The 23,428-nt window shown below is 43.2% G+C and overlaps 1 protein-coding gene across 2 annotated transcripts in view; it reads right to left on the bottom strand.

Moving 5' to 3' along the window:
* ATP5F1A (ATP synthase F1 subunit alpha) overlaps positions 1–5,674 on the bottom strand; it is an 85,867-nt gene extending 80,193 nt beyond the window's left edge. Inside the window, exons 1-2 of one of the 2 annotated variants that reach the window (XM_033935157.1) lie at positions 5,491–5,674; positions 2,704–2,782 (exon numbers count right to left, since the gene is read on the bottom strand). In XM_033935157.1, the coding sequence (XP_033791048.1) occupies positions 2,704–2,782; positions 5,491–5,550 (139 nt within the window). In that variant the 5' untranslated portion in view covers positions 5,551–5,674. Of the gene's footprint in view, positions 1–2,703; positions 2,786–5,490 lie in introns of both variants that reach the window. The other variant, XM_033935147.1, reaches the window with a different exon arrangement.
* Positions 5,675–23,428: the final 17,754 nt, after the last annotated feature.

The following is a 23,428-nucleotide window of genomic DNA, read 5'->3' as shown; positions in this document are numbered from 1 at the left end:
CTGAGCTCTTTGGGACAACAGGATAGAAAAATGAATTAAATAAACAAACAAACAAACAAAAACAAAATACCCCGTCCCTCTCCCCCCCTCCCCCCTCCGATTAGACTTTCTAGCTTGTAGTTTAGGCTGGTACTCCCACCCCTCATATTACTGACCTCTACATTTGCACTTACCCAGTGTGGGTCCGTCCTCCCCTTCTTCCTTTCCCAATCCCCTCAACCAGACACCCGGCCTATACCATTCTCTCTCTCTCAGGCACTTACTTAGCCAGCAGCTACTGAAAAAGAGCAGTACATATTTTGAATCTATCATCTCAAAGAAATATAGAAAATGAAGGCAGATAAAGACCTTTTGGCCTATCTAGTCTTTCTATCCATGACATCTACTATCCCTTCCTCTCCCTTAGAGATTCAATATACAGTCAAACTTCGGTTTACAAGTACCGCGGTTTGCGAGTGATTTGCAAGACAAGCAAAACATTTTCGCAAATTGTGATTCGCAAACCGAGCATTGACTCGATTTGCGAGTCCCCCCACCCAAATTGAAGGCTTACTCCAATGTGGCACAGACACGCAGCACCAACCTACAGGAGGTGCCAGTGCCCGAAGATCCTGCTTCTTCCCGGACTGGGCCTTGACCATCTGTGCATGCTTAAGGCCTTCTGGCTCCTGCCTCTCTCCGAGATTCTTAGAGAGAACGAGAGCCAGAAGGCCTTGAGCATGCACAGATGCTCAAGGCCCAGTTCGGCAAGCAGCAGGATCTTCAGGCACCGGCACCTCCTGTGGGTTGGTGTTGCGTGCCGGTGCCACATTGGGGGTAAGCCTTCAGTTTGGGCGGGTGGAGGATGCCGGTTCGTGTGTGTGTATGGGGGGGTGAACGTTCGCGAGGGCAGCATTTGCGGGCAGGAGGGGGTGATGCCAGTTCGCAGGGGGGATGTGGAAGCGCACCAGTGGCCTCAGGGGTGGGGGGTCTTTTGGGGTTGTGGTGGGTTGGAGCAGCGCCAGTGGCCAGAGGGGAGGTAGAACCAATCACATGAGTTTCCCTTAATTCCTATGGGGAAACTCGCTTTGATATTCGAGTAATCTGGTTTACGAACATGCTTCTGGAACAAATTATGCTCATAAACCAAGGTTCCACTGTACTTGTTCCATTAACTTTGTGACATACTGTGCCAAAACATCAAAGGAAAAAAAAAAGGTATATAGGGTTTTGTTGTGTTTTTTAAAAAGCAGCAGCTGCTTTAAAAGCATAACAACCTGAGCACCAGGATTCAATTTTTAGGCAACATGGTGACCGGGACTCGCTAATAATAATAATTTTATTCTTATATACTGCCAAAGCCATGGTAGTTCGAGGCGGTTTACAACAAAGAAGAGCTGGACAATCAGCGAATATAGGTACAATGCAAGGTCATCAAAATACAGGTAAGCATGATACCAAGGTTAGGCATAAGAGATCTGGGAAACAAATTTGGTTAGAGTTGAAGAGATAAGGCTTAAGAAGTTACAAATCGGTTAAACAAGTTTGTTTTTACTAGTTTACTGAAACTTAGGTAGGATGAGGAGTGCGTGATAACGTTACCCAGCCAATGCTAAGCCCTTTTTGTATTTAGTGGGATAGTATGACTTCCTTGCTGCATATATAAAACTGTTAAGATTTTAAAAAGATTTTGAAAGTCAGCAACAGCCAACAACTCCTGACAGTATGCAAGCCTTAACAGTGAAAATACAGACACAAACTATTTACTGTTCCTACTAAAAAACAATGCTACTGTGTCCCAAAAAAATCACAATCCAAAATTAAAGAAGCCCTTGAGTGGGAAATATAGCCAATTTTATACTTAACACGCTACTAAATGTATCCAGATAATCACCTGACCAGAATTCACTGGGTAACTTTAATTGCATCACAGAAATACCCTAAGCACCAACAATTTACCCCTAAGCACCAACAATTCACCCAAGTAAACACTGCAAGAAAAAAACTGGCTTTTGGACAAAATTCAATTATGCCCAAAAAATGGAATTCAGAAAAAATTATTTAATCAATTCTTGCAGGAAGAAAATTCTTCTCAATCTGTTGCCAAGCAGTTTCAATTATACTGTCATATCAAACATCATTCTTAAGGGAAAAATTTTTATCAATATACTTTTTTGTTTGTTGGACAAAATTCAGCCAGTGAGCTGAGGGGAAATTTAAGCTACTAAGATTTTGCAGTTAATTCCTTATAATAGTTTGACAAATTTTAAGCAATAAAAGTAAGGGCTGGCTACCTACTGGTCATTCTCTCAATTTTTGAAAATTATAATTTAAACACTTTAAATTTATAATAATTATATTACTTGAACAGTTCAAATATCAGAAAAAATATAAATAACAATATGAAAAAAGTGATCTTCCAGTGCAATTTGTGGACTTCAGAATAATTAGATTATCCAATACTTTTAACAAATCTGCATGAAATAAATTTGCATGCACTGCTTCCAGTACATGTAAATTTTTCTTAAGTAGATGTTTTGTATTTACTTGGAAATCTTGGCCAATTACCATTGTAGCTCACAATGGACAGAAGCACCCATCCCTATTAACAGGGTGGCTTCCCAAGGTCACAAGTGATCTTGCCAGCCAACTGCAATTGGCAATCCATCCATTAAACCCCAGAAATTCAACTATTACAATGTTTTCATAAAAAGGAAATCTCACCAGTCTTTTGAAGCCATGTTCTGGAGGTATGGAGATTTCTGGTGGCAATAAAAGCTGAAGCAAGAGCATTCCTAGAAACCTGCCATAAGAACACATTTAAGTCAAAATCTAGAAGATGCTCAAACATATAGCAACACATGTTAATTATTTCATTTAATTACAAATCAGGGATGTTAAAACACTGGACATCATTCCCACACGTCTAAGGAAATAAACCCACTTTACAAAAATACAGTTCCAATATTAGTTCATGAGAGAAAAAATTGTAGAGAGCCTGTACTCCTCCTTCTAATCTGTTTTCCTGCTCTCATATTTTAATAGATACACTTTGATAGTGGAAAATACACCAAATGCTAAAAGTTATAATAAAAGTCAATCTATGTAAAACTTGTATTTTTGAAGTGATAAAGAAGTATTTTGAAAATTAACCGGATAACGCTTCTGGATGGATTAACGATTTCAAGTGCCCAAGGTACAAAATGCTAAAAAATAGAAGTACCAGAATATGTCAAAATCACCAAGGAGGAAACCACACCTCTCTCATCCTCCAAACCCACTACCAGCTCCTCCAATCCAATTCCCACTCATCTACTAAGCGCGGTCTTGTCCACTGTCATCCCTCCAATCACTCTCCACTGCAACTGTCCCTGATGGCTTCAAACATGCTGTTGCCCCCTCCTCAAAAAACCCTCACTGGACCTCAAATGCCTCTCCAACTATCCTCTCCCTCCACCTCTTCTTATCCAAGATACTTGAATGTGTTCACCACCGTTGCCTGGACTTCCTCTCATCCCAAGCTATTCTTGATACGTTTCAATCAGGCTTTCACCACTGCATTCATTCCATGGAAACTGCCCTTACTAAAGTTTCCAAAGACTTGTTCCAGGACAGTTCCAAAGGCATCTATCCTCATATTTCTTGATCTGTCTGACATCTTTGATATTGCTGATCACCGCCTTCTCCTTGATATGCTGTCCTCGCTGGGATTCCGGGGTTCTGCTCTCTCCTGATTTTCTTCTTATCTCTCACATCGCACCTTCAGTGTATGCAACGGTGGTTCCACCTACACAGCCATTCTGTTATCGATTGGTGTACCTCAAGGCTCTGTTCTGGGACCACTCCTTTTATCATTATTTTAAACCTGCTCACTTGGAGTGCTGATCTCTTCCCACAGCTTCCATCCAGTATCACCTCTATGTTGATGACTCCCAGATCTCCATACGAGATATCTCTACTGAAACCCAGACCCGAATCTCAGCCTGCCTATCTAACATTGCTGCCTGGATGTCTCACTGCCATCTAAAACTGAATATGGCTAAAATGGAGCTGCTTATCTTCCCGCCTAAACCCATCTCCCCGATCTATCACTGTGGACAACGCTATTATCCCCCCTGTTTGGTCTGGGTCATCTTTGACTCCTCTCTCTCCTTCTTCGCTAAAACCCGCTGCTTCTTCCTCTATATTATCATCAAAATCCGACCCTTCCTCTCCGGGCACACTACCAAAACCCTTATCAACACGCTCATGACCTCGCGCTTAAATTACTACAACTTGCTACTCTTCCGGTCTTTTGCTCTGCAATCTTTTTCCCCTTCAATATGTCCAGAATTTGGCTGCCTGACTCGTGTTCCTTGAGAGTTGCCATACTCCACTGAATTGTATTCAGAAATGGATGGGAAGACAAACTCTTCTTACTGACCTACAAATGTATTCACTCAGCTGCCCTTTCACTATCTCTCTTCAGTTATCTCCTGCCCCCTGAGCTCCACTCAGCTGAAAGGAGCTCACCTGAGCTCCTACCCATGCCCCTTCTACTCCTCTGCCAATTCGGCTCCATCCCTTCTATCTTGCTGCACCGTCTACCTGGAATAAACTGCCCGAATCCCTACGGCAGGCTCCGTCCGCTAGCAGTGTTCAAGTCCAAGTTAAAAGCTCACCTCTTCCAGAGTGCTTTCAACTCCTAACTCACGTCACCTTGAGTTCTGTGTCCCCCAACCCTATATGTCATGTCTGCCTGTCCGACTTCCCAGCAGGGACTGTCCATTAAGTGTCAAAATGTACAGCACTGCATATGCCTTTCAGCACTATATATGTGATAAATAGTAGTATTTATTTATTTCGATTTCTACCCCGTTCTCCCAGAAGGTCAGACCGGGTGACAAGTAGACATTGACAATCGTTTTGAAAACAGACTAGTCAGGACAACAAATAGGTTAAAAGCAGACAATAACAGAGCTTATTCTAGAGACCAGACTGGTCATAGCGAAGTACATTGAGGAAGTGAACGAGCTAATAAGGAGCTGACCTTGGTCAAGGGAACAACAATCCTTAAAAGCCGCCCTTCAAATCGTAAATCCCAGCCCCATTGAGCTCAGACAGCGCCGGAGAGACCTGCACGAGCTGATGAGACCCAAAGCGGCGCCAAGGCCGCCGGTAAACAACAGACGACCTCCGCAACGCTGTGCATGAACCGAAGAGCCACGGCTGCAAGGACGACTATAACGGGGCCGAGGACAGATTAGTCCCGACGAGCTGCCTTCGGGGCAGGAGACCCTGACCTTCATCGGGACACTCAGTCACCGCCACCGCCGCCCACCTTCCCAGCACGCAACCAACCAGTATGCCGGGCTGCCGAGCGGGGGCTTGTGCTACCATATGCATGGGGAGACCCGATTTCCATTCCTCCCACCCGAAACGCCGCTCGGGCCTAGGGAGCCGCCGACGACCAAGATGGCGCCACCCATTCAGAACGGCGCGCGGGCCGCGACGAAAAAAGGCGCCACCTACCAGTCCGGCCTGCCGCGGCAGGGAGCGGGCGAGAGTGGCTGCGACGCGCACGGTCAGCATTTTCCTGCCGAGGCTCCGGCTTCTTGCTTGGGTGCTGGCCCCCCGGTCTGACCCTGTCGGCACTGAGGGAGAAAATGGCCGCAGCGCCCCTACCGCTCGCCAGGGAAGGTCACCGACTGCGCAACTTCCGGCGGAAACACGTCGTTACTGTGTCGCGCAACGGGGGCAGACACGTTGGGTAGGGTAACATACAGAACGCAGATAACATAATCTAATAAAAAAAAGAACAATAATGTACTTATTGCAAAGCAGCAGAAAAGTCAACATGTCCCTAAACTGTTACTGGATCTCCTAAAGTGTAACATAGCAGCATAGTAAAGAACACCAAGTAAAGACCAAAATGACCCATCTATTATGCCCATTAAGGAGGCAATTATATTCGCCAACATTTAGACGTGTCTGCTTATGCCATGACGATGGGGGAAGGAGAAAGGGATTGGGACTTATATACTAGAGAATGACACGGTGACAAAATTCATCACCGTTCCCGTCCCCGCGGGAAATAATCCCATGTCATTTTCTAGTGTCTATTTCAATCTCGGTCCTTCTACACCAGCATTCTTCAAAGCAAAGCTTGCGGATCAGTGGTTGTGCCCAATTATATTCTGATTCTTCCCTCTCTCCTTAAAGAATGACATGAAGATGGTTTCCCACGGTTACCTGCGGGGACGGGACGGTGATTAATTTTGTCACCATGTCATTCTCTATTATATACCACCTTTTGAGAACGGAACTCGAAGGCCTTGAGCATGCGCAGATGCTCAAGGCCCAGCGCGGCAGATCTTTGGGCACCTGCATCTGCATGTCCTGTGCGTTGGTGCCGGTGCCAAACGGGGGTATGAAATGTGATCGGGTGGGTAGGTGGATGCCTGAGGGATGCCGGATCACGGCGGAGAAGGGGTGCGACGAGAGTGGGGGAGGGGGGGTGAAACGAGCGGGGCGGATGGCGGTTCACGTGGGAGGAGCCTTCATGAGCGGGGGGAGCAATGCCGGTTCTTGGAGGGGAGCAGCGCCACTGGCCTCGGGGGGGGGGGGGGGGCTTGGGAACGTATCAAAGCGAGTTTCCATTATTTCCTATGGGGAAACTTGCTTTGATATACGAGTATTTTGGTTTACGAGCATGCTTCTGGAACGAATTATGCTCGTAAACTAAGGTACCACTATACGTTCAAAGTGGTTTACATACTGGTACAAGCATTTTCCCTGGCTGTCCTGCCGCCACATCTACTCTGTAAGACTTTGTAAATGTATGAAGAGATATGCAAGTGTCCGCTTTACAAATTGTGGCCAGATGAATGGCTTCAAACTCTACTCACCAAGCAGCAACCTCTGGTCGAGTGAGCTTTGAGAGAAACCAGCGGATACTTGCCGCAGATGATGTAAGTTGATGAAATGACCATACTGATCCATGGGCCAACACGGTACTTGGACGCCGGCCCACCTCGTCTGGACTGGCTGGTCAGAAAGATGAAAATCATTGGTCTTCTCTAAGTAGTGGAGTAAGACTTTCCTCAAGTCCAGTTTTCTCAGAATCTGATCCTACCGCTTTAACCCTGCAGAACGAAAAGCTGGCAGCACTAACTTCCTGGTTGACAGGAAAATGGTTAAAAAGAAGATAAGAGGATCATTTGCAAAGGTTAGGACTGTAAACCAGGCATGAATGTTATTTAAAAATACCATTGTGGAAGCCCAGACCAGATGTATTCCACATATCAGTAAAGGTAGAAAGAAGAGGAAATGATAGCCGGCATGGATAAAAGGTAAGAACATAAGAATTGCCGCTGTTGGGTCAGACCAGTGGTCCATCGTGCTCAGCAGTCCGCTCACGCGATGACCCTGAGACTAGCCCTACCTGCGTACGTTCTTGTTCAGCAGGAACTTGTCTAACTTTGTCTTGAATCCCTGGAGGGCGTTTTCCCCCACGACAGACTCCGGAAGAGCGTTCCAGTTTTCTACCACTCTCTGAGTGAAGAAGAACTTCCTTACATTCGTAAGGAATCTATCCCCTTTTAATTTTAGAGAGTGCCCTCTTGTTCTCCCTACCTTCGAGAGGGTGAACAACCTGTCCTTATCTACTAAGTCTATTCCCTTCAGTACCTTGAATGTTTCGATCATGTCCCCTCTCAATCTCCTCTGTTCGAGGGAGAAAAGGCCCAGTTTCTCTAAACTTTCACTGTACGGTGAAGTGAAAGAGGCTATTAGAGCCAAAAAAAAAAAAAAAAATCCTTTAAGGAATGGAAAAAGAATCCGAATGAAGAAAATGAGAAGAAACACAAGTACTGGCAAGTTAGATGCAAAGCATTGATAAAGACAGCTAAGAAAGAATATGAAGAGAAACTTGGAAAAGAGGCAAAAATTCATAACAATTTTTTTAGGTATATTAGGAGCAGAAAACCTGTGAGGGAATCTCTGGGATCGTTGGATGATCAAGGAACAAAAGGGGCGCTCAGGGAGGATAAGGCCATAGCGGAAAGGCTGAATGAGTTCTTTGCTACGGTCTTTACGGAAGACGATGTAAGAGATCTACCTGAACCGGAAATGGTTTTTAAGAGTGATGATACAGTGAATCTGGAAGATGTACTAAGCCAAATCGACAAGTTAAAAAGTGATAAATTGCCAGGACCGGATGGTATACATCCCAGGGTACTAAAAGAACTCAAACATGAAATTGCAAACCTGCTTTTAGTGATCTTATACCCTGTCCCTAAAATCATCTGTAGAACCTGAAGATTGGAGGGTGGCCAATGTTACACCGATTTTTTAAAAGGGCTCCAGAGGATATCTGGGAAATTACATACTGGTAAGCCTCACTTCGGTGCTGGGCAAAATGGTAGAAACGATTATCTATATATATAAAATCGGAGGTATGTATGTGTGTATGTGTGTGTGACATAGTAACATAGTAGATGACGGCAGATAAAGACCCGAATGGTCCATCCAGTCTGCCCAACCTGATTCAATTTAAATTTATTTATTTTTTTTTTTCTTCTTAGCTATTTCTGGGCGAGAATCCAAAGCTTTACCCGGTACTGTGCTTGGGTTCCAACTGCCGAAATCTCTGTTAAGACTTACTCCAGCCCATCTACAACCTCCCAGCCATTGAAGCCCTCCCCTGCCCATCCTCCTCCAAACGGCCATACACAGACACAGACCGTACAAGTCTGCCCAGTAACTGGCCTAGTTCAATCTTTAATATTATTTTCTGATTCTAAATCTTCTGTGTTCATCCCACGCTTCTTTGAACTCAGTCACAGTTTTACTCTCCACCACCTCTCTCGGGAGCGCATTCCAGGCATCCACCACCCTCTCCCGTAAAGTAGAATTTCCTAACATTGCCCCTGAATCTACCACCCCTCAACCTCAAATTATGTCCTCTGGTTTTACCATTTTCCTTTCTCTGGAAAAGATTTTGTTCTACGTTAATACCCTTTAAGTATTTGAACGTCTGAATCATATCTCCCCTGTCTCTCCTTTCCTCTAGGGTATACATATTCAGGGCTTCCAGTCTCTCCTCATACGTCTTCTGGCGCAAGCCTCCTATCATTTTCGTCGCCCTCCTCTGGACCGCCTCAAGTCTTCTTATGTCTTTCGCCAGATACGGTCTCCAAAACTGAACACAATACTCCAAGTGGGGCCTCAACAATGACCTGTACAGGGGCATCAACACCTTCTTCCTTCTACTGACTACGCCTCTCTTTATACAGCCCAGAATCCTTCTGGCAGCAGCCACTGCCTTGTCACACTGTTTTTTCGCCTTTAGATCTTCTGACACTATCACCCCAAGGTCCCTCTCCCCGTCCGTGCATATCAGCTTCTCTCCTCCCAGCATATACGGTTCCTTCCTATTATTAATCCCCAAATGCATTACTCTGCATTTCTTTGCATTGAATTTTAGTTGCCAGGCATTAGACCATTCCTCTAACTTTTGCAGATCCTTTTTCATATTTTCCACTCCCTCTTCGGTGTCTACTCTGTTACAAATCTTGGTATCATCTGCAAAAAGGCACACTTTTCCTTCTAACCCTTCAGCAATGTCACTTACATACATATTGAACAGGATTGGCCCCAGCACCGAACCCTGAGGGACTTCACTAGTCACCTTTCCTTCCTTCGAGCGACTTCCATTAACCACCACCCTCTGGCGTCTGTCCGACAGCCAGTTTCTGACCCAGTTCACCACTTTGGGTCCTAACTTCAGCCCTTCAAGTTTGTTCAACAGCCTCCTATGAGGAACTGTATCAAAGGCTTTGCTGAAATCCAAGTAAATTACATCTAGCATATGTCCTCGATCCAGCTGTCTGGTCACCCAATCAAAAAATTCAATCAGGTTCGTTTGGCACGATTTACCTTTTGTAAAGCCATGTTGCCTCGGATCCTGTAACCCATTAGATTCAAGGAAATACACTATCCTTTCTTTCAGCAACACTTCCATTATTTTTCCAACAACTGAAGTGAGGCTCACCGGCCTGTAGTTTCCTGCTTCATCCCTGTGACCACTTTTATGAATAGGGACCACATCCGCTCTCCTCCAATCCCCAGGAATCACTCCCGTCTCCAGAGATTTGTTGAACAAGTCTTTAATAGGACTCGCCAGAACCTCTCTGAGCTCCCTTAGTATCCTGGGATGGATCCCGTCTGGTCCCATCGCTTTGTCCACCTTCAGTTTTTCAAGTTGCTCATAAACACCCTCTTCCGTGAACGGCGCAGAATCTATTCCATTTTCTCGTGTAACTTTGCCAGACAATCTCAGTCCTTCTCCAGGATTTTCTTCTGTGAACACAGAACAGAAGTATTTGTTTAGCACATTTGCTTTCTCCACATATTTGTTCCCAGCATCTTTTAGCCTAGCAATTCCATTTTTTATCTTTCTCCTTTCACTAATATATCAGAAAAAATTTTTATCTCCCTTTTTTACATTTTTAGCCATTTGTTCTTCCGCCTGTGCCTTCGCCAAACGTATCTCTCTCTTGGCTTCTTTCAGTTTCACCCTGTAGTCCTTTCTGCTCTCCTCTTCTTGGGTTTTTTTATATTTCATGAACGCCAACTCTTTCACCTTTATTTTCTCAGCCACTAGGTTGGAGAACCATATCGGCTTCCTTTTTCTCTTGTTTTTATTGATTTTCTTCACATAAAGGTCCGTAGCCATTTTTATCGCTCCTTTCAGCTTAGACCACTGTCTTTCCACTTCTCTTATGTCCTCCCATCCTAACAGCTCTTTCTTCAGGTACTTTCCCATTGCATTAAAGTCCGTACGTTTGAAATCTAGGACTTTAAGTATCGTGCGGCCGCTCTCCACTTTAGCCGTTATATCAAACCAAACTGTTTGATGATCGCTACTACCCAGGTGAGCACCCACTCGAACATTAGAGATACTCTCTCCATTTGTGAGGACCAGATCCAATATCGCTTTTTCCCTTGTGGGTTCCGTCACCATTTGTCTGAGCAGAGCCTCTTGAAAGGCATCCACAATCTCCCTACTTCTTTCCGATTCCGCAGACGGAACATTCCAGTCCGCATCCGGCAGGTTGAAATCTCCCAACAGCAGAACCTCCTCTTTCCTTCCAAACTTTTGGATATCCACAATCAGATCCTTATCAATTTGCTTCGATTGAGTCGGAGGTCTGTAGACTACACCCACGTAGATAGAAGTTCCATCTTCTCTTTTCAGAGCAATCCATATCGCTTCTTCCTCTCCCCAGGTCCCTTGCATTTCGGTCGCTTGGATATTGATCTTTACATAGAGAGCTACTCCTCCACCTTTATGACCATCTCTGTCCTTCCTAAAAAGATTATATCCCGGTATGTTTGCATCCCATCCATGTGATTCACTGAACCATGTCTCTGTGATAGCAACAATATCTAGATCTGCCTCTAATATCAGGGCTTGCAGATCATGAACTTTGTTGCTTAGACTGCGAGCATTTGTGGTCATCGCTTTCCAGCTGTTTTTCAGCGATAATCTCCTTTTCGTATGGATTTTTGTGTCGTTCCACTTTCCATTGCAATACTAAGAAATGAGTTGCTGATATTGCTTATGTTGCAGCCTTTACTACTATCACATCTTTTCTTTTGCCGGGGGCGGTCTCTATAATTGCCCTTCGTACATACACCACCCCCACCTTCTAGTTTAAATGCCTAGAAAAATATTGTCTAAATTTCTCTGCAAGGTTTCTTTTTCCTGCTGTAGTAATATGTAGCCCATCAGTGCAATATAGCTTCTTGTCCTTCCATGTATTTCCCCATCCTCCTATGTACCTGAAGCCTTCTTGATGACACCAGGCTCTGAGCCATCTATTAAAGTCCTCTGTGTTTTTCACTCTTTGCTCTCCTTTTCCATATGCAGGCAGTATTTCAGAAAAAGCTAAAGTCTTTACAAAAGGTTTCACGCCCTCACCAAGCTCCCGAAAAGCTTTCTGTGCTGCAAGTGTGGAGTTGTTGGCCAGGTCATTTGTTCCCAGATGGATAACAACATCAGTGTTAAAATCCTTAGTTTCTTCCTTAATTATAGTCAGTATTTGCCTGGAACTCCTGGTAGCTGAGGATCCTGGAAGACATTTCACTATTTTGGTCTCCTCGCCCTGTGTTCCAAGGTTAATGCCTCTGATGATGGAATCCCCCAACAGTAATAGTTTTCTGTTTTTGGCTTTTTTATTTGTACTTAGGGTGCTCTTGTTCTCTTGAGTTTCCTTCATTGGTTCCAGTCCCACCTCCCTTCTGTTTTCCTGAGTATCGCAGTGCACTAGTGGAGCGAAGGAATTCTGTAGAGGTAATATAAGTGAAGGTGGATGTTTCTGTGTTACATGTCGCAGTCTTCCTGAGCCTACTGTGACCCATTTATTCCTGGGCTGTTTTATTCTTTGAGGTAGAAGTGGTAAGTTGGTATGATTTTGTGGAGTGATGGAAGCTTTAATTGTATTCAATTCCTGTTTAAGTTTGCAGAGCTCCTCCTTAATACTGGCAAGTTGAAGACAGATGGGGCAAGCCTTAAGCCTCCAAATAGTATGTCTTGGAATTAAAGCACCACAGTGATTGCATATAATAAAGGTCATCTTGATTGGTTGTGAAGTGACTTGATTTGAGTAGTCCTGATTATGAGTCTCTATATATGAATAGTGGTCCCTGGGGTTGGTGGGACTATAAGTAAGACTACTAGTAAGGCAGAAATATAGGCTCTATACCACCTAAAACACAGTATTTTAAACAAAACTGCAGGTTCTATCAGTGCTACCCTAAAACACAGGATTTATAACAGATTTTCCCTACTTTAGTCACCCTGAGCCACAGGCACCAGAAATATAGGCTCTATACCACCTAAAACACAGTATTTTAAACAAAAATGCAGGAAGAGGAAATAAGATTTAACAGAGGAAAGAAAAAGATTTATTTTTTTGTGCTTTTTTATATTTTTTTTAGTAAGAAACAGGGAGGAGAAGAGAAATTAAGCAGATATAATGCTGAAAACCAGTGAAAAGAGCAGAATATGAAATGCTGAGTAACTTAGCTTTTAGAAGTTCACAGGGCAGCCTTGTTTCAGCACTGTCCCAATGTGCCGCGATCACGCAAAAACGGCTTGACCGATTTGAACGAAACTTGGTATGCAGATCCCTCACTACCTGGGATGATATGTTCTGGGAGTCTCGCGGCCCACCTGCACACGTGGGCGGAGCTACAAACATAAAATTAGATTTTACCCATTCATGTCAATGGAAAAAATGTAAAAAGCTGCCATTCTCACAGTAATTCAAAAACAGCTTGACCGATTTGAACGAAACTTGGTATGCAGATCCCTCACTACCTGCGTGATATGTTCTGGGGGTCTCGCGGCCCACCTGCACATGTGGGCGGAGCTACAAACATAAATTCAGATTTCACCCATTCATGTCAATGGAAAAAATGTAAAAAGCTGCCATTCTCACAGTTATTCAAAAAACGGCTTGACCGATTTGAACGAAACTTGGTATGCAGATCCCTCACTACCTGGGGTGATATGTTCTGGGGGTCTCGCGGCCCACCTGCACACATGGGCGGAGCTACAAACAGTAAATCAGATTTCACCCATTCATGTCAATGGAAAAAATGTACAAAGCTGCCATTCTCACTGTAATTCAAAACCGGCTTGACCGATTTGAACGAAACTTGGTATGCAGATCCCTCACTACCTGGGGTGATATGTTCTGGGGGTCTCGCAGCCCACCTACACACATGGGCGGAGCTACAAACAGAAAATCAGATTTCACCCATTCATGTCAATGGAAAAAATGTAAAAAGCTGCCATTCTCACAGTAATTAAAAACGGCTTGACCGATATGACCGAAACTTGGTATGCAGATCCCTCACTAATTGGGGTGATATGTTCTTGGGGTCTCGCGGCCCACCTGCACACGTGAGCGGAGGTACAAACAGAAAATCAGATTTCACCCATTCATGTCAATGGAAAATATGTAAAAAGCTGCCATTCTCACTGTTATTCAAAAACGGCTTGACCGATTTGAACGAAACTTGGTATGCAGGTCCCTCACTACCTGGGATGATAGGTTCTGGGGGTCTCGCGGCCCACCTGCACACGTGGGCGGAGCTACAAACATAAAATCAGATTTCACCCATTCATGTCAATGGAAAAAATGTAAAAAGCTGCCATTCTCACAGTAATTCAAAAACGGCTTGACCGATTTGAACGAAACTTGGTATGCAGATCCCTCACTACCTGTGGTGATATGTTCTGGGGGGTCTCGCGGCCCACCTGCACACGTGGGCGGAGCTACAAACAGAAAATCAGATTTCACCCATTCATGTCAATGGAAAAAATGTAAAAAGCTGCCATTCTCACAGTAATTCAAAAACGGCTTGACCGATTTGACCGAAACTTGGTATGCTGATCCCTCACTACCTGGGGTGATATGTTCTGGGGGTCTCGTGGCCCACCTGCACACGTTGGCGGAGCGACAAACAGAAAATCAGATTACACCCATTCATGTCAATGGACAAAATGTAAAAAGCTGCCATTCTCACAGTAATTCCAACTATAAAACACTTTCTATGACACAATAACCACTAGGGACATCGTTTCTATTCTACCACGGACACCATACATATAGAGTTTGTATGTTCTAACTGTGTTTGTAACTGTTTCCTTCACGCACCCCAGTTCATCTATCTATATATATAAAACCGGAGGTATGTATGTGTGTGTGTGTGTGTGTATGTGCCGCGATCACGCAAAAACGGCTTGACCGATTTGAACGAAACTTGGTATGCAGATCCCTCACTATCTGGGATGATATGTTCTGGGGGTCTCGCGGCCCACCTGCACACGTGGGCGGAGCTACAAACATAAAATCAGATTTCACCCATTCATGTCAATGGAAAAAATGTAAAAAGCTGCCATTCTCACAGTAATTCAAAAACGGCTTGACCGATTTGAACGAAACTTGGTATGCAGATCCCTCACTACCTGGGATGATATGTTCTGGGGGTCTCGCGGCCCACCTGCACACGTGGGCGGAGCTACAAACATAAAATCAGATTTCACCCATTCATGTCAATGGATAAAATGTAAAAAGCTGCCATTCTCACAGTAATTCAAAAACGGCTTGACCGATTTGAACGAAACTTGGTATGCAGATCCCTCACTACCTGGGGTGATATGTTCTGGGGGTCTCGCGGCCCACCTGCACACGTGGGCGGAGCTACAAAACAGAAAATCAGATTTCACCCATTCATGTCAATGGAAAAAATGTAAAAAGCTGCCATTCTCACAGTAATTCAAAAACGGCTTGACCGATTTGACTGAAACTTGGTATGCTGATCCCTCACTACCTGGGGTGATATGTTCTGGGGGTCTCACGGCCCACCTGCACACGTGGGCGGAGCTACAAACATAAAATCAGATTTCACCCATTCATGTCAATGGAAAAAATGTAAAAAGCTGCCATTCTCACAGTAATTCAAAAACAGCTTGACCGATTTGAACGAAACTCGGTATGCAGATCCCTCACTACCTGGGGTGATATGTTCTGGGGGTCTCGCGGCCCACCTGCACACATGGGCGGAGCTACAAACAGAAAATCAGATTTCACCCATTCATGTCAATGGAAATAATGTAAAAAGCTGCCATTCTCACTGTAATTACATTACATTACATTACATTAGGGATTTCTATTCCGCCATTACCTTGCGGTTCAAGGCGGATTACAAAAGGTTAATTTAAAAATACAGAGTTACAATGATTGGCTAGAGAGGTAAGTTGTAGGTTTTATAAACATTAACGGGTTGTTGAGGGTGAGGTGGTTTGTAAGAGAATTAATAGTTGGTCATAGTGGAGGTTCTTTTGTTGTTGTTAGTGCAGTAATGGGTAGGTCAGATGTCGGTTTTAGAGTTACTAAGAGGTCGTGATGTTATTGCTGCTTCAGGAATTTCTTGAAAAGTGTGGTTTTTATTTCTTTTCTGAACGTCCTATAGTCTGGGGTGGTCATCAGAAGGTTGGAGATCTGGTTGTCCAGCCTTGCGGCTTGAGTGGCTAGGAGGCCGTCGTGTAGTTTTGTTCTTTTTACTTCCTTGATTCTAAAACGGCTTGACCGATTTGAACAAAACTTTGTATGCAGATCCCTCACTACCTGGGTTGATATGTTCTGGGGGTCTCGCGGCCCACCTGCACATGTGGGCGGAGCTACAAACAGAAAATCAGATTTCACCCATTCATGTCAATGGAAATAATGTAAAAAGCTGCCATTCTCACAGTAATTCAAAAACGGCTTGACCGATTTGAACGAAACTTGGTATGCAGATCCCTCACTACCTGGGGTGATATGTTCTGGGGGTCTCTCGGCCCACAACTCTATGTTGCTTGCTCAAGGGTGGGTTCACCCAACAATTTATAATATCTTGCTCCTGGAGGTGAAACTAAAAATGTTGTTTATAATCACGTTTTGCGTTAGTTGTATTGTATTCATTTTGTCAAATATTTCACATTATAATTTGAATATTGTACTTTTTATTAAGCTGTAAAAAAATAATTTCATTCACCACTATAAAGTATCTTTATTTGAATCCATTTACAGTGTTATTGCTATAATTAAATACCCGTGCAACGCCGGGGCATCAGCTAGTAAAAAATAAAATTGTGACTGACGAGAGAGAAATCCAAGATGGCGGATACCATTTAGCTGAGCTCGGTTGGATTAGCGTTTTCTTATAAATCTTTATTACAAATACTCTGGAAGCTGCTATTTACCTTTGCCGACATGCCCCATACTAAGAGGAAGAGGAATGTGAGAGCGACACAGGTACCACTTCTCACGTTGTCTCCAGCCCAGCAGACAATCTAGCATTTCTTTATAGTGTCCACATTTATAATGGCCTAGATTGTAGGTATTCGTGTTATTCTGTGTGAATTTGAAGGACTTATGTCCTTAAGATTGCATCCTCACAGTTTTGTGTCATGAAATGTAGGATGAGTTTGTAAGATTTTCCAATGATTTTTAATGATACCGGCTAGAGTGGGGCTAGCATTGGAGTATTGCATATAACCAGAGTTTGTAAATTGGAATCTATAGCAGGATCTCCGTTGTTTGAATAAAATAACAAATTAACTCTATGACTACATTTAGCTCTATATTACGCCCTCTTCAGTGTTCTTTTGTTATACCCTCTGTCGGTTAGTTCTTTCATCAACTTCTTAAGAGTTCCTTTTGAAATCTTGATCAGTCTTGCAAATTCTTCTGAATCGAAAAAATTGAGAAAAAGGTAAGTTTTCAAGTAAATGTAGGGGGTGACACCTGGTATTACAGTCCTAATCTTTGCAACTAACCCTTTTAGCTTCTTTTTAACTATTTTCCTTATTTTATCATAATCACCCTTTCGCAAATTAAATGCCCCTACAGTAATTTCTTTTGCAACGTTACTCCCTGTATCAGCTCAAATTTGATCACATTATGATCACTGTTTCCCAGCGGATCCAACACAGTTAACTCCTGTACTATGTCTTGCATTCCATTAAGGAGCAAATCTAAAATAGCAGCCCCTCTCGTCAGTTCCCGAACCAGTTGCTCCAAGAAGCAGTCATTTATGACATCTAGGAATTTTACCTCCCTAGCACTCCCCAATGTAACATTTAACCAGTCAATGTTGGGGTAATTGAAATCACCCATCATTATAGTGTTGCCCATTTCTCCAGCTTTCCTAATCTCTGAAAACATTTCTTCATCTGTCTGCACATTTTGTCCCGGGGGATGGTAGTATAACCCAACCTTTATATTCCTTCCGTTCACACATTGAATTTCTATCCATAAGGATTCCACAGTGCTATCTATGTCATGCAGAATGTTTATTTTATTTGATTCAATTTCCTCTTTAACATATAGCGCAACTCCCCCTCCAATTTGATCTGCTCTATCCTTGCAATATAATTTGTACCCAGGTAACACAGTGTCCCATTGATTGGCCTCCTTCCACCAGGTCTCAAAGATGCCTATTATATCTATCTCATCATTCAGTGCTATATACTCTTAACTCTCCTATTTTATTTTTTAGGTTTCTAGCATTTGCATACAGTCACTTCAAATTGTGTTTTTGAGTCTTTTACTCTGCCTTCCTCTTAAACCCTCCTGGCTTTCTTTCACCATTATTGGAACCTCTCTACCAGGACTCTCTAAATATCCTGTTTCAATAGTTTCCTCCAAGGATACCTCACACTGAACCATCTGACTGAGTGCTGCCTTTAATTAGATTTCAATATCCTGCTATCTAGATTAGCTGAACTAGGGATTAAAAACACCGTGGTTCAGGTCAATTATAGACAAAGACAGCAGAGTGTTCTAATGAATTCCACTCTGTCAAAACCTAGAATATCAAAATATGAGTACCTCAAGATGCGTTGTTATCCCCACTGCTTTTCAACCTATATATTAGACCAGCTATTGATAGCACCTCAAATTATGGAATAACTTTCATTCATTTGCAGATAATATACATCATCTGGGCACATCCCGGAAGATAAAGCTGGGCTGGAAAAACTAAGGTCCTGCTAAGGTCAGATATTAAAGCCTGGATGAGACAATGGTGCGAAGAGGAAGGCTTTGACTTCGTGCGCAACTGGACGGTGTTCTGGGGAAAAAGCAAATACTACAGAAAGGACGGACTGCACCTCAACAAGGAAGGAGCAAGCGTATTGGCAGGCAACATGAAGAGGGCCATTGAGAAGGCTTTAAACTAAAGGACAGGGGAAAGCCGACAGTCGACCACCAGTCGATGGCCCAGGCGACAGGATGCTCAGAAGGAGGAACTACGGACAATTACTCAGACACGGGAGGGGACGACCACAAAGCAAATAAGGACGATAACGCAGGAGCAGAAAAGGATATCATGGAAGAAACAGTAGAGACTGCTAAGCTTAGAAAGTCCAAGAAGGTAACACAAAGAGAACTCAAATGTATGTATAGGAATGCTAGAAGTCTGAGAAACAAAATGGGAGAATTAGAGACAAGACACGATGAACTGGAAATCATTGGCATAACAAAAACATGGTGGAATAATGAAAACAAATGGTAGACAGTACTACAGAGATACAAACTATACAGAAGAGATAGAGTAGGGCAGAAAGGTGGAGGTATTGCCCTATATGTTCAGGATGGAGTAGAAACTGTTAGAGAGGCTACGTCGGAAAGGACAGAGAAGCTGGTGGAGTCCCTCTGGATCAAGATTCTTAGACACAATGGTGCAGACACAAAAATTGGCCTTTACTATCGACCCCCAGGACAGACGGAGGAGACAGACTCAGAAATGATAGAGGAAATTAAACAAGAATGTAAGACAGGTAATGTAATAATCATGGGAGACTTCAATTTCCCGGGGATAGACTGGAACCTGGGAACCTCGAACTGCGGCAAGGAGGCCAAGTTCCTGGAAGCGCTAGGGGACTGCTTCCTGGAACAAATGGTGGGAGAGCCGACGAGAGGAAACGCCACCTTGGACTTGGTTCTAAATGGCATTATGGGACCGACAAAAGAAGTAGAAGTCACAGTCCCACTGGGGATGAGCGATCATAACATGATCAACTTTAAACTTGACATCGGGAAAGGGAAACGTACCAAAACCTTAACCATGACCTTAAACTTTAAAAAGGGAAGATACAATAGCATGAGCCATGGTGAAACAACGGCTCAAGAAAAAGATGGACAAAGTTAAAACGGTAGATCAGGCATGGTCCCTACTGAAAAATACTATCACGGAAGCACAAAAAATCTCTACATTCCATGGATTTCCAAAGAAAGGAAAACTAAAGGCAAAAGAGAACCGGCATGGTTTACTAGAGAGGTGAAGGAAGCCATAAAAGAAAAGAAGGACTCCTTTAAAAAATGGAAACGCACGAAAACAACCGAAGCTTGGAACAAACACAAAGATGATCAGAAGAAATGTCACAAGGCGGTGAGGGATGCCAAAATGGACTATGAGGAGAAAATAGCGCAAGAGGCCAAAAATTTCAAGCCCTTCTTTAGATACGTAAAAGGAAAAAAACCTGCAAAAGAGGCGGTGGGACGGGATGACCAGGGAAGAAAAAGGTACATCAAGGAAGACAAACAAATTGCAGACAGACTAAATTCCTTCTTTGCATCTGTCTTTACGAAGGAGGACACCGCAACAATACCGGAAGCAGTGAAAGTGTTCAAAGTAGTAATAGAGGACAGCCTCACCACAGTAGAAGTGGACTTGTACCAGATATACTACCAGATCGACAATCATAAAAGCGACAAAACCCCTGGACCTGATGGAATTCACCTGAGAGTCTTAAAAGAACTGAAGGTTGAAATCGGAGAGCTTTTGCAAAAACTTGACAATTCGAACTGGACAGATACCAGACGACTGGAAGATAGCGAACGTCATGCCAATTTTCAAAAAAGGATCAAGAGGAGAACTGGGCAACTACAGACCTGTGAGTCTTATGTCTGTCCCTGGAAAGATGGTTCAAGCACTGATTAAAGATAGCATAGTCCGGCACTTGGATACACACGACCTGATGAGAGCCAGTCAACATGGCTTCAGGAAAGGGAAATCATGTTTGACAAATTTACTTCAATTTTTTTGAGACCGTGAACAAACAAATTGATAGTGGAAAACCGGTGGACATAATATACTTGGACTTCCAGAAAGCGTTCGACAAGGTTCCACTTGAAAGACTTCTCAGGAAACTACAAAGCCATGGAATAGAAGGAGATATACTAAGATGGATAGGCAAATGGCTGGAGAACAGAAAGCAGAGAGGGGCATAAATGGGAAGTTCTCAGACAGGGAGAAAATGACTAGTGGTGTGCCCCATGGCTCGGTACTTGGGCCCATCTTATTTAATATTTTCATCAATGACCTAGAAGAAGGAACATCCAGTGAGATCATCAAGTTTGCAGATGACACAAAGCTATACTGGGCAATCAGATCGCAGAAGGAGAGCGAGGAACTCCAAAGTGACTTGTGTCAGTTAGAGAAATGGACGGAGAAATGGCAGATGAAGTTTAATGTGGAAAATTGCAAAGTAATGCATTTAGGCAGAAAGAACAAGGAACACGAGTATAGAATGTCAGGTGCAACTCTAGGTAAGAGTGAACAAGAAAAGGACCTCTGTGTACTGATAGACAGGACCCTGAAACCGTCGGCATAATGTGCGGCAGCGGCAAAGAAAGCAATTAGAATATTAGGCATGATAAAGAAAGGAATCACAAGTAGATCGGAGAAAGTTATAATGTCACTTTATAGGGCAATGGTCAGACCACACTAGGAATACTGTGTCCAGCATTGGTCTCCCAACCTAAAGAAGGATATAAAACTGCTGGAGAGGGTGCAGAGACATGCAACGAAGCTAATAAAAGGTATGGAGAACTTGGAATACGAGGAACAACTTAAGAGACTGGGATTGTTCTCCTTTGAGAAAAGGAGACTGTGAGGGGATATGATCGAGACTTTCAAAATACTGAATCGACAAACTAGAGCAGGAAAAAAAATTATTTACAATGCCCAATGTGACACGGACAAGAGGACATGGACTGAAGCTAAGTCCAGGACAAATATCAGGAAGTTCTGCTTCACGCAACGAGTGGTGGATACCTGGAATGCTCTCCCAGAGGAGGTTATTGCAGAATCCACTGTTCTAGGATTTAAAAGCAAACTAGATGCACATCTCCTTACGAGAGGCGTAGAGTGATATGGGTAACTAAAATTATGCCAGGTGTACACCTGGCTGGGCTTCCGCATGTACGGATTGCTGGACCAAAGGTCTGATCCGGAGATGGCAGTTCTTATGGATGTCAACAAATTAAAACAAAATTCCTCAAAAATAGAACTGCTATGGGTTCGCAGAGACACTTGCGAGTTTACTCGCCCTTCCCTTAATTGGGATAATACAACCCTAGTAGCTACAGACCAGGTCTATAGTCTGGGTGTAATACTGAATGCTGGATTGATCTTATCATCCCATATCTCTAAAGTAGTGTCCATTTCCTTCTACTATATGCGACAACTGAAAATACTGCAAAGATATTTTTCCGAAGCTGACTTCATCCAACTATTATATGCCTTTGTGTTGTCATGCATGGATTACTGTAATGGCTTATTTGCAGGACTACCAAATAAAGATCTACAATTACTACAGAAAATTCAAAATACCACTGTGAGGCTTTAGAAAAAAATCAGCCCTTCACCCCTCTGTTTTGGGTGAAGTACATTGGCTTCCAATCAAAAACGGGCTATCTTTAAAACCTTAGTGTTAGGTTTCTAGCAATTTCATGGCAGGGTTCCCATCTACATAATGGGAAAGCTTCCCATATATTATCCTGTGTTCTCTCCGGTCTAAACAAGGGAACGTTCCCTGAACTCCTGGACTGGTAGTGCAGGTTGGCCAAGCAAGTGCCCTGCAAAGCAGGCTGCCTCTTGGTTACAGACTACTGCCCTCAGAATCTGTGTTCTCTTGCAGCCAGAGATGTCCAATAATTGGGATCCTTCGCAGCACTGAACAGCCTCATAACTGGATAAAAAACCTGAAATTAAAGGGAAAATAAACACAAGCAGAACAGACAGGCTCCTACCATCTTGCGTGTAGAGAGTAAAACTGAAGAATTACAGGATAGCCTAGAGTGATGGGAGGCGGAGCAGAAAAATATGAGGCTCCCTACATCAGATCTCACAATCAGAGCTACACAACCCACAGTTTCAAGAATGATGTGCCTATTGAATTAGAAGAATTGAATAGGGTTTGGTACATTTGTTGTGGGAGAATCGCTACTGCAGCTTTGTAAAGTGGCTCTTAATTTTGTAAGACCTGTTAATGAATGCATATCACTAGCAATGGCCAATATTAAGGCCCCCTTTTATCAAGCCACATTAGGGTTTTTTTATTGTCAGCCGCTGCGGTAAAAGCTGTGATGCTCATAGAAATTCTAGCAGCATTGGAGCTTATACCGTAGTGGCTGGCGATAAAAAATCCTAAAGCAGCTTGATAAAAGGAGGGCCTAAATTTAGAATATAATAGTAGCCAACCATTTGGAAGTATTTGTCCCATATAAGTTTTATTTTCATAATAAAAAAATAAAAGACATATTCAACCAACTTGACAGGTATTAATCTTTGCCAAGCCAATTTATTTTTATTTCTAATAAAAAAAAAAAAACATCTCTGAATTTTGCACATTAGAAACACTGTGTGTCTCTAAAGGATCTCTCCCACTTCCCTGTTGAGATAAAAACTTTTGAAAACATCACATTTTGAATTAAGAGACCCTTTTACTAAGCTTACCCATGCTAATGGATATTAGCATGTGCTAAATGCTGCATGTTCTATTTTATACCTATAGGCCACATGGCATTTTGGCCCGGATTCTGTATAGGACACCCGTCCTGGG

Source organism: Geotrypetes seraphini, chromosome 1, assembly GCF_902459505.1.
Source record: "Geotrypetes seraphini chromosome 1, aGeoSer1.1, whole genome shotgun sequence".
NCBI classification, from domain to species: Eukaryota; Metazoa; Chordata; class Amphibia; order Gymnophiona; family Dermophiidae; genus Geotrypetes; species Geotrypetes seraphini.
Note: the sequence above shows the minus strand (reverse complement) of the source record. Positions and strands in the feature narration are given on the sequence as shown.